At 40.1% G+C, this 12,065-nt stretch overlaps 2 protein-coding genes across 6 annotated transcripts; one reads left to right on the forward strand and one right to left on the reverse strand.

The window, feature by feature from the left end:
* Positions 1-2,665: 2,665 nt before the first annotated feature.
* On the forward strand, positions 2,666-9,235 carry LOC105904831 (ADP-ribosylation factor 4). 5 transcript variants are annotated; one of them, XM_012832769.3, is made up of 7 exons: positions 2,666-2,754; positions 3,048-3,146; positions 3,649-3,729; positions 4,069-4,178; positions 6,078-6,149; positions 8,079-8,204; positions 8,598-9,235. In XM_012832769.3, the coding sequence occupies exons 2-7, from the start codon at positions 3,080-3,082 to the stop codon at positions 8,682-8,684; spliced, it is 543 nt and encodes a 180-aa protein (XP_012688223.1). In that variant the 5' UTR covers positions 2,666-2,754; positions 3,048-3,079; the 3' UTR covers positions 8,685-9,235. The 5 variants fall into 5 exon arrangements, with proteins under 5 accessions (XP_012688223.1, XP_031424368.1, XP_031424366.1 ...); XM_031568508.2 differs by having other exon boundaries at positions 2,687-2,754; positions 3,039-3,146; XM_031568506.2 differs by having other exon boundaries at positions 2,692-2,863; positions 3,039-3,146.
* pde12 (phosphodiesterase 12) lies at positions 9,150-11,735 on the reverse strand. The gene is given in 4 exon segments (XM_012832768.3): positions 9,150-9,954; positions 9,956-10,167; positions 10,262-10,340; positions 10,433-11,735. Coding segments are annotated over 4 exon segments (1,734 nt in total). The 5' UTR covers positions 11,645-11,735; the 3' UTR covers positions 9,150-9,723.
* Between the last annotated feature and the right edge of the window lie 330 nt (positions 11,736-12,065).

The following is a 12,065-nucleotide window of genomic DNA, read 5'->3' on the forward strand; positions in this document are numbered from 1 at the left end:
GGTATTTTTTTCCCCCTCGTGTTGTTTAATTACTGAAAATGCTTTTACTGCAATTTGAAATAGATCAAACAAACAAATTTGGGTTAAGGGTAACATGGGTTAAAGCGGCTGCCTTATCCATGCAGTTCCACAACTTCATATTCAGATGTCACTCTTTCATCTTCAAGGACATTTGTGTAAAGTCTGATAGAGAGATACAGAAAGAGACGGCATAGAGTGAGACCATACAGATAGAGTTAAAGCCCATTATGTGAGAATTGGTATTTCTTGCCACGGAGCTCCCACTAAAGTTGTGAAAAGTGTAGCTCACTTTTACACCACTATTGTAAATACAAATCACAAGACAACGGCAGAAGCCAAAGAAGCATGTGGACTGACAAGCTAAAGTAATGTCACAATATTTGACACAAATATGACTGCATTATTGTGACATCGGAGATGAACGCTAACATAACCAAATAATACCAAAAATTCTAATTTTGCTGAAATACTGTTTGTGTTTTCAGCCCATATACATTGTTTTCTAAGTGTTTGAATGTGGAGTAAGTGTAATATAATAACATGTAGAGCTCTGAAACGGCATAGCGGTGTGTGATATGACCACGGCACAAGATGAGAGAATGAGCGTGGAAATCAGTTATGAAATCAAGGTGAGCGAATGAGCATGGAAATCAGCTCTGAAATCAAGGGGCCCTGGGCACAAAGGCGCTGCCACACAAGAAGGAACTCACAGTCCAACCACCCGGTGCTTACGTGACAGTTCATTTTTTAATTGAATTTAACACATGATGCAACAAGCTCTATTAATGTATTTGTACATTAATGGGCAAAATAAAAAGACACCTGTCTAGCCCATCATACAGGATTTACAAGACTACCATCACAGGCAGTAGCTGTGTCTGTTCGTCTGGCCCGGCATGCCCTGCCACTGACCCAGCCTGTCCTTTCACAACCAAGGCGGGCTTGCTTAACGTATCATAGCGTTATATAAATCACATTCATTTGATTTGCTATTTAAAAATTTTACGTAAGTATGCCTGTGTCCAAAAATTCTAATTTGTTTTGTTTGATTGCCAGGCATGATAAAAGATCATACAGACAAAATCTGCAGAATTAGAGCATCAACAACATATCCAATATGATGTTGAATTTTTAAATGCAATTTCCTTAAATTAATATTCAACCACGATACAATTAAGTAAGCTACAAAATGTTTATTAGCCAGACTTTAATAGGGGAAAAGGATGTTCCAGATCTGAAGATCCCCGATCACTCCTGTATAATCTGAAGATCCCCGATCACTCCTAGAGGCCCGATATAATCTGAAGATCCCCGATCACTCCTAGGCCCTATATAATCTGAAGATCCCCGATCACTCCTAGACGCCCGATATAATCTGAAGATCCCCGATCACTCCGAGAGGCCCGATATAATCTGAAGATCTCACTGGGGGGGGGGTGTCTGGAGGCGCCCCTGTCACCACCCATAAATGCTAGACATTCAAGGACATATTAACCTCACATATGAAATAAACATACATTTAAAGCAGTACATGTCTATGTTTTTGTGTCAGTGTACAGTTGCCACATCCACAAACTACAGCCCCTGAAATTGTCACTCAGAATAAGATGTACAACAAACTTTTGAGTCTATTGTTGCCAGAACACACTTTTCTTGGAATGGAAAATATTTAGTTATTTCACTTAATTCTTGCTCATTCTCTCACTCTATCCAGTGTTCATATATAGTTCGGGAGTGACCACTGTCATCTTGTATGAAGCGGATTAACACTTTTTACAAGTTCAGTTTTTTTTGTTTAATCCCTATGAGAGAATGAATAAGGTTTTGGAAAATATGTGATGGTTAAAGGTACAGCATGTAGGATTTAGTGGCATCTAGTGGTGAGGCTGCAGATTGCAACCAACTGAATACCTCTCTCTTTCCAAGGGTGTAGGAGAAACTACGGGGCCATCAGGTTCCATAAAAATGCGAAAGACCCTCTCTAGTGCCAGTGTTTTAGTTTGTCCATTCTGGGTACTGTGTAAACATGGCGGCGCAACATGGCAGACTCCATTGAACAGACTCCAACACAAAGATTTGTAGTCACAGGTATTATACACTAATGAAAATACAACTGTGAATACTATACTCCATTTCTGCTAATAAAACACCCTAAATCATACATACTGCACCTTTAAAGCAACACTATGCAACAATTTGACCCTTTTTGAGGCGTTTTTATAGGCAACTACTTTTGGTACCATCCTCAAATTTGTTTTGATAGCATATGGTCATGTGAAGGACAGATAAACTTCCCACTAGTCATCTAGGATATGCACTATGTAGTTCTGTGTTCCGGGCTGGAACACCCTGAAAAAATGAGCTTTCACAGAATGACATTGCCAGCAATACTGCCAAAAGACACCAGTTAGTGTGTTGGCACGTTTCTATCAATGCCAACTGGGCTTTTGGTGGTGTTTGCAAGGTTTTTGTATGTCTTTTAGGTAGTTAGCTTGCTAGTTTTGGAACAGAGCTTCTTATTGCTGCTTTAAAATGCTAACACTTAAAACTAATGTCCGAAAGTATGCAGTGAGAGATCGTGAAACATATTTGAAACTGTGAAGATGACTTTCATTTCTTGGGCTTAATGATGATAGGATGTGGCACGTGTGACGTAATTTCAACCACGCTGGATGGCGCTGGAGAATTGTGACGTGGCAAGGATTTACGTGTGCGTTGGTGGAGTGATCTGAGGTGATCTTCACAAAAATGAAGTTTTGTTTAAGTTACAACGTTGACAAATACCTGGCTATATAAGTGCAGTCTCTGCGAGTGGAAATACATTGAATGCGCTAGGAAAAGGGTAACTTGTCTTGTTATTTCAAAGAACGTATGAGTTAGCTGGTTTAATAGGGCTGCGCACTTTTACTACTGATACGTGTTAGACAGGCGAACAGTTAGGTTACTTTAAAACTCTTGTTAGCATCGCTCCGGAAGTCAACCTCATTACTGAATATAGTTTTGGAATTAACCAACAGCTGTTTCAGTGTTGTACGTAAAGCAGGATTTCTGACTGGAAATGGGTCTCGCCATTTCGAGTGTCTTCTCTCGTCTGTTTGGGAAAAAGCAGATGAGGATTTTAATGGGTAAGTGACCTCTCATTCTATGCTGACAGCCAACTAATTTAAGTCATGCAACTGAGCCGTTTCGAATAGTTTAGTAGCTGTGTACGTTTTGGGTGGACTTGAGGTCTAAAGTTAAATGCTTGGTAAGTTTAACATTAGCGAGAGCTTCATTGTAATAATCAAGTCAGTATGTATTTCAGTAGGCTATCATTACGTTTCTTGAGTGGGTAAACTCCGATATCAGCAGAGTGTGTTCTAGAAATATTCTAGCTTTTTAGGCTCTGAAGTATACTGGGGTTCTTCCTGTGTCATCATCAGGTTTGTGAGCTAGCAGTCCCTACAATGCAATGCTAACTTTCAAACAATTCACAGCAATCTACACCCTTCATCATAGAGAGCAAACGTTGTCTGAAAATGTGGCATGAGTGACTTCTGGTTTCCCATCACTCAGAAGTTTGTCTCTTTGAGGCAGTGTGATGTTGTATTTCAGCATCTGTGGTTAAACCCTTATTCCATTTTGCAGTTGGACTCGATGCTGCAGGGAAAACAACAATCCTCTACAAACTTAAACTGGGGGAAATTGTCACCACAATCCCCACTATTGGTAGGTTGACACTTTGCTTATCAGTAACCGGTGTCTTTCCCCCTTGTATTCCTGTATTATTTTATATATATGCATATTTATTTTCACTGCAATGTATTAACTTGTCATTGTACCCTCGGCACCATCGTAAATGAGGGTCTTTTTCCTCAATGTGTTTTCCGAGGCTTCAATAAAAAATAAAAAGAACCTAGCCTACTCCAACCACTGAAATTCAAATGTTTACTGAAAGCAATGTTTTTGAGCCTGATCCTTTTGGTTAAAGCAATAGAGGCAGAAGCACGTCCATCCTCATCCTTACCCCAGGGTGTCTAACTAATTCACTTCTTGTCCTGTACCTAGGGTTCAACGTGGAGACGGTAGAGTACAAGAACATTTGCTTCACCGTATGGGACGTGGGCGGCCAGGACAAGATTCGACCCTTGTGGAGGCATTACTTCCAGAACACTCAGGTATTTCCATTTGAGGATTTCATGGTGCTTCCAGGAAGACTGAAGAAGTTTGCAGTTGACATTTATGCAAACTTAAAAAAAAAAAAAAAAAATTTAAATCATGTTTTTTGCTGCTACTGGAAGTGACAATCTTGACCACATGGCTGGAATCTTGGACCATAATTTGATTCATCCGAGTGTAAATGTACAAGATTAATTGACTCAAGTATCAGACCTGGTATGTCATGGAGTGGCCGTATCAAACCCCAGATTTAAATCCTTTTTACTATCTTTGGTGGAGCTTGTGAGCCTTTACTGGAAACGTTAATTCGTGGTTACAAAAGGCAAAGGCTGGTCACAAATCACACATTTTTCACGTGGATATTTTTGGAGACAATGATATTTTTTGTTTATTTGGATCAAAATTAGGATCAGTTACAAATCAGTCTCATAAAATATACTAATCTATCAATTTGGAACTTTGATTAATAATTAAATGAATAACTACAACCAAAATTACCATATCAATAGCTAGTAAAGGAGTCATAAAATGAGTTGGCAACATTCACTCTTGTGCAACATTATATAGACCAATGACTGTGAATGTGTGTGCATGGTCATGTGAGATCAGACAAAGAAACCTGCTTATATGAACCGCCAAGTTTGAGTCTTCTCTATCTTTTAAGCCTACTTATGTAATCTGTGTGATGATGGTGCCAAGTTTGAAAGAGAAAAATGATTAGTAATGCATGCAAGACCCTATGTCTATTGGAGCATAACTAACATTAGCTCTTGTATGGGGTGGCGAAGCTAACTACCCAATAACCTAACCATGAAAATATATCCCAACAGTCATGTTCAGTGAACACATCAAATCTGTAAATGAACATTGCAATAACAAAAGTTAAACAGTCTGTTGCTTAGCCATGTAAACAATTATGCTAGGTTGGCCAGTTATTATATTATCTTTACCAATCCTTGGGGGAAAAGTGGTGTATTGGCGAATCCATGTTTGTTGAGCCAGGCTGGAGAGAGTGTTCGTGGATGAAGGGGCTGTAGCTCTGATGTTCAATGTCGTTGTTGCTGTGCAGTGCATATCGGAGGAACCAGTCGCTTCATTTGGTTGCGGGTTGTGAAGTTAGCTAGCAGACCTTCTGTTGCAGTTGCTTGCGCAAAACTAGTTTACTCTCTGTTAGTGGTGCGTTCTTGGCTAATGAGAAATCTTAGGCAGTCACTGCCATAAGAAAGAGTTAATTGCATCTGCCCTGAGCAGACTACATGGTAGAGGGGGACCTGAGGTCCAAGAGCTTGAGAAGAGAGCAGTAGAGGTTAGAGAGTGAGGGGGTTTCATGAGGACAGGGGGAGAGAAAGAGTAGCAGCTTCCCTGTGAGAGCGGGGAGAAACAGTGTGGTCTGCTCCCCTTAGAGCTGAGAGAAAAGAGAACGTTCTGGAGGCAACTTGGGGTCTTGTCCACCAGGTCAGGGGGCTTAATTCAGGTGACATCAGGCTACAGTTACAGTGATTTGATTGGAGGAGAGGTACTGACCATTTATGCAAGTTCCTGATTAAAACACACGTAAGTTCCTGATTTAAATCACAATGAATGAATTCCAGGTGTACCAACAACAGTATAGCATTGAATATGATATTATAATAGGGTTTTCATATCCTATTGATAACTTACACCGAATGTCCTCTCCTCCTGAGTGCCATCAACCATGTGGAGTTACCATAGTCAAGATGATGGCTTATGGATGTCTGCTTCTGACTGAGTAGAGATACAGCAGCAAGCTCTTTTACGCTCGCTCCCTTTCTCTTAAAGGGAATCGGTTGAGTGAGGTGCTGCCTCCTGGCAAGAGAAATGATGAACTTTTGGGGGCCTACTGACCTGTCTTTGCCCCTGTATGCTGTATGTTGTAGGGCCTCATCTTTGTGGTGGACACCAACGATCGTGAAAGGGTACAAGAAGCTGCTGAAGAGCTGCAGAAAATGGTGAGTAGAATGTGTAAAAGCTCACTCACGTGCACCACACGTGCGCAGCTACCATTAAGCTCACTTGTGAAGTTGACATCCACCCATCGTCAGCCACATTTGCCTTCCTTGTGCCTTTTTAGCCAATAAATATACAGACGTGATGGAAAATGGTACTGACTTTTTAAGTATCATTGCATTATGTCAGTTATGTAATAGTAGATACTTTTGGAATTTGGTTTTGTCTGGTGTCTTGATTTTCTTTTTTTAATGAATGTCTGTCTACTTAGTGGAAAAGACCACTGTTGGAAAGGCACAAAATGTAGCATGACAATAGCAAATTTACATTTATCAAAATGATTATAATTATAATTAATATAATTATAATCATTTTGATAGATATAAATTCATATATTAAGTTAATTATTATTATAATTATTATAATTGTATACGAATTGTAGAAGCAAAAAGTGACACATATAGCAATCTCTTACAAAAGGTGCTTATCTGGAGTCCATTTTAAACCCAACTTCATAAATGAATCCAATCTGTACTAAGGCTTTCAGTTGCAATTGTACAATTCAATATGTTGTTGAAGTACAGATTACATCCATTAGCATTCTTCCCTCTGAAAAAGAAAACAACAACTTTGTAAACATACATTTTTACAGATTTTCATATACTAACCTAGTTAATATAAACCATGAGAATATACAACATATTAGGATTTAAGCATGTCTTGCTGTAAGCATTTGGTGTAAAGTGCTGCCCTGTTTTGTCCTTTTACAAATTTGAGGTCTATATAAACACTGACAGTTTGCCATCGGTATGTAAGATAGACATGAAAACAACTTTTCTTTCAATATTAACGAAACATTTCAGTGACTGTAAATTAATGAACATGCTGTTGTACCGTCTTTTCCTGACTATAAACTGTACAGTATATATTTTGTCATTTTATAAAACAAACCTGTGTATTAACAGCAGTTTATTCAACGTTATGACATCATGTCAGGTAAAACTAAATGCCATGTAGTTGTGATACGAGCGCTACTAGCCATTTAAAAGTTGTATAAAGTAGGAATGGGCATTTCAAGCAAAAAATACTACACCCCCACCCTGCACACACACCTTTATTTTTACGACACAAGACAACAGTTAGTTACAAAAAGGCCGACTGATAACTACGTTTTACCCCACCAAACCCCCTGCCTAGGTTTTCTACCTAAGTTGTTTCACTCACAGCTTATTTTCGCCAATTTTGCGAAAACCCATTCATTTTTCCATGTGGATTTTGTCTTTGGAACCAGGAAGTGTTAAAATGCTAACATTTAAAGCAATGTTTCCTGGTTGCTCTGCTTGTTTTGTTGCTAAGTAGCTAAAGAAACATTTAAAGTCTCCTCAATTTAACTAATACAATTGTAATAGGACAAGGATATGGATATGCTGTTCATATTCACACATATTAACACAAGTTTATATTACACATGCTAGCAACTACAAACTGTTAAGGTGGTTCCCTAAGCTAGGATAGTTCCACATGAGATCTTGCATGTTTTACACACGTCTCACGGTTCGCGCTCTGTAGCATCCCGTTAAATTGGCTACAGTTGGTTGGGAATACACCTGTGACTTTATCTTTATGGAAGACTGAGTCTGAATGAAAACTTGTGAACTATCCCTTTGTTGTGTTTACCGAATACATTAAAGGGGTTCGTATGTGAAAGAGGCAGAGACACCGATTAACGCTTTACCTGGCAGAGTTACTGTGCAGTTACTTCTAGGCGAAAAAAAAGCGCATTGCCATATTTAGGCCACACCCGAAGACATTTTACAGAATCAATGTATACACCACGGTTAACAGTGGGGAAGTTCTGGTATACATTCCAGTTCAGTTTTTTCAAGTGTTGCCACTTGTCTGAGTCCCTTTGTGTCCTTCTCTCCACACAGTTGCAGGAGGATGAGCTGAAGGATGCTGTACTGCTGATCTTTGCCAACAAACAGGACTTGCCCAATGCGATGGCCCTCAGTGACCTTACCGACAAACTGGCCCTTCAGACACTCAGGAGCAGAACTGTGAGCAGTTCCCAGTTGGCACATGCAGTCTTATTATAGCCAAATACATTTAACTACACATACATAATAATATATACATTTAACCTTATGGTTAAGCATGCATCTTTATTATGACAACAGAGTGCTTTGATAGTATACTGATGTCAATGTTTAAAAAACATAAAGAATATCCTTTTTAAATAAAAAAAACTGTAAGCATACCCAAATGTAGTCATGTGTAGTTAACCAATGCCTAACCCATATTTAAATATAATTGCAAATGTATTCCATTTATTCGTTTGGGCCAAACGCATACATACATTGACTTAAGTGGGATATTGTTTGTGTCTTGGTCAATCATTCTATATTGGGCACCGAGTTGAATATTCAATATGTGGTTGTTCTTCTCTACAGTGGCATGTGCAGGCAACCTGTGCACCTCAAGGAACCGGTCTGTATGAGGGACTGGACTGGCTGTCTGAGCAGCTCTCCAAATACTAAAGGAGTGGCGTGGCGGTGGACTTCATGGAGTCATTACATAACCAATGCTATTTTTGACCAAGATGGACCTCAGCTTGGGAGGACAACTATAGGTGTACAAGTACAAGTTACAGAGCTGTGACTAATCTGGAGCATCTTCCCAATATCCTCTTTTCCTGGCTGACTTTATTGATGATAACTTTCATGTTCATGGCAAATGAAGCTGGGAACAGTGGCTAAATAGCTATGTGTGAAATTACTTTTGCATTTCCATTTCGACTATGATCCCGTAGCTTCCTTCATTCCAGATGTTGGCAAACTGAAAGTGGCTTATAGTGCAAATACATACAACCAGCATTCTTTTTCCTGGCTTTATTAGAACATAAACATTTTACCACAGCAATCTCTCAACAGATGGACCAGTTGCCATCCGCTATCCGGGCTGGTTCATTAATATATGAATATGATTCTCTGACTCTCTTAGTCATGTTTTGATCCAGCAACATTCCCCAGTCAAAGAAGCAATGTCATTTTCTGTAATAAATTACTAATAAAATATTTGAAAAATTGAAGTGAGAATGATGAATGTTGAAGTGATTGATGTGACATTTATATATTTGATATATTCTTAATTTATCAAACTGCAGAGGAATTTCATATTCTTAGTCATCTCTAGGGATAACAAGCGATACAATGTCAATCAATTGCATAAAATAACTGAGCCATGTAATATTACAGTATAAGAAGAAACACCATGACTCTGGGTGAATACATTAAATCCATGGTTAATTTTTCACAACCCATAAATTCAGATGATTTCTAAAAGCTGTAAATATTACACATGTCTAAAGATTGAATGTGGAACTGATGATCAACTATACCTCCCGTCAGCCACTTTTGCTCAGATTAGGGGAAAAAAATGTATACAGTCCGCTGCTAATTTAAATGTAATGGGAAATAAAGGGATGGAGCACAGAACTATATTATATGACTATCAGTATTTACACCCAGAACTATATTATATGACTATCAGTTTACATTGTCTTTGCGGAAAGGGTGCTCATTTCCACTTGAGGTCACAAACCAGGGCAATATGGTCCGAGGGGTGAGAAACACTCGGTAGGGCTTGGTGTGTTGTCACCTCATGGTGGCTCGGCATGGGAATGACCTGCTCCACACATAGCATCCGTGGCTCCAGGAAGATATAGTCCAAGCAGCCTTGGAAGCCACCCACATAATTGGTGTAAGCCGGCTCTCCACAGGCACTCTGGAGCTCAAAGGGGTTGTGGAGATCCATTGGGGCAGTGCTCTTCGGGCCCGCCAGAGGCCCAGTCTGGGTGCGCTTTGGGTACGGAGCCCTGGCTTAAAAGCTGGAATAGGCCTGAGGAAGGGGTGCTATTGAAATCACCAACAAAGAGCAGAGAAGCACCAGGGTGTTCCGTAGAGATCACCTGCTTCAAGTGCCGCAGGGCAATATCAATCTGGATCAGACGAACATTTCCTCCTGCACAGGGGGAGAGGAAGGTTATTAGCAAGTACTTTTAACAGGATCTAAAACCTGGGGAGTTCGCTTAACCTTTTCATACAAGCATACTTGCCTTTGGGGTGCCAGTAGAGATGAGTGTTAGCAACACATATCGGCTTTGAGGCATTGCTCAAAGGCTGAAGAACAGTCACCTGAAAGGAAATTATTTTAAAAACTGAAAACTGAAGAATACATTTTAAATGGTGTAGTACTGTGTATTCCACTGGGTGTCGTTTAAATATACCTGCATAGTAGTTGATCTTTTCATCACCTTCTCTCTCAAGATTGGATTATTGGACAGATTGTCCAACAACTCGGAGTGAAGCGAGTCCTTTCTTAGGGCCTCGTTTAGTTGGATGTCGTGCTGACTCAACAGCTGCAGTTTAGCCTTCCGAAAATATGTTGCCAGTCCCTCGTGCTGCTTCTCTTTGATTCTAAAGTTTCCTTCCATACCAAAGGCATCCAGTGCAGGTGACAAACTATCACTGAACACTCCCTTGTCCACCTCCTGAAGGCAAATAATATCAGCATGATATCCTAGCAGTTCTTTTTTGATGAGGTTTTGTCTGTAATCTATTCCCAACGCATATGGGGCGCAGTAAGGATACAACACTGTTTTGGAAAGATCCGTCTGAGCGTAAATATCGGCAAGAATGTTGTAAGATAAAACTCTCAAGGTTGAGTTATCCGTGACTTTTTTCGTGTACTGGTGGCGACTGTCAAAGGTGCAGACTCCAGGCCCCGCTTCAATGGTGCTACTAGACACCAACTCGTTTGCAACACCATATTTTGTCTCATTTCCAGGGATACACTTAAACTTTATTTTCAAACCAATATCCACATTTGAGGGCGTGAACACACGCCCAGTGCCAGTCTCGATCCAGCTATCTTCGTTGGGGGCTTGCTCTTTATACCATGTGAAGATACAGTGGTTTAAATCCCCAAATTCTATTTCCAGTTTTGGACAAATAGGAAAACCTGCCAAAAGTGCAACAGGCAACTCCGCTATCGTGAATGTTGGAGGGTTCCGTTCGATTTTATATTTAACTTCACTAACGTGTAAAACAGCTCCATCTTGCCACGCATCAAAGTTTGCTACATCGTTTGCCACATAATCGCCGTTATAATGCAGTCTCACAACAGGCTCAACAACTTCACTGGGCTCATTACATTTGTTCTTCTTAGACTTCTTAGCCTTCGCCTGGGCCTTGATGATGCCGTTTGATATTCTTGCTAATACTTTACCCAGTTCTTCACTCTGATCTCTCAACATGTGCTTCTGGCTGCCATCGAGCGTGAATGAAATTGTTAGCTTTGACTCCGATGGTACACATCTTACCACTGCTCTTTGCATTGTCTTGTAATAACGTGGAATATTACTGAGGTGGCCCCAAAATGAAATGGAGATAGACTTATTGAAAAATAATCGTGAACTCAATGCACAATTCCACAACATCTGGACAATACAGTGGATGGGCGCCGGTAAACGGTCAGCTAGCCAAGCTACTTGGCAGCCACTACGGAAATGTAAACAGTTCGGTTAACAACACTATTAAACCTTTAGCATGCGCTGATTCGAAGCAAACGAGCGATTGCTGAAATGAGTGGGGAAAAATGTTTTTTTTTTTTAAAAATGCTCTTTGAACGACATAGTATTGTGGACAAACACAAGGCAAGACACGAATCACGCATGGCATTTTTTTTGTGCCAGCTTATCATGTCAAACAGAAGAACACAAATAAAACGCAAACAGCTAACATCCAATAACATGTTGAGGAGACGGCTTCGCGCAATGTGGACGCGGACGTGCGCATGGGTGTCTCCAAAGTATAGGCCTACTCGTTTTTCTGCTGTTGCTGTCGTTGTCAGGGTACAAA

Source organism: Clupea harengus, chromosome 5 (genome assembly GCF_900700415.2).
Source record: "Clupea harengus chromosome 5, Ch_v2.0.2, whole genome shotgun sequence".
Classification (NCBI taxonomy): Eukaryota; Metazoa; Chordata; class Actinopteri; order Clupeiformes; family Clupeidae; genus Clupea; species Clupea harengus.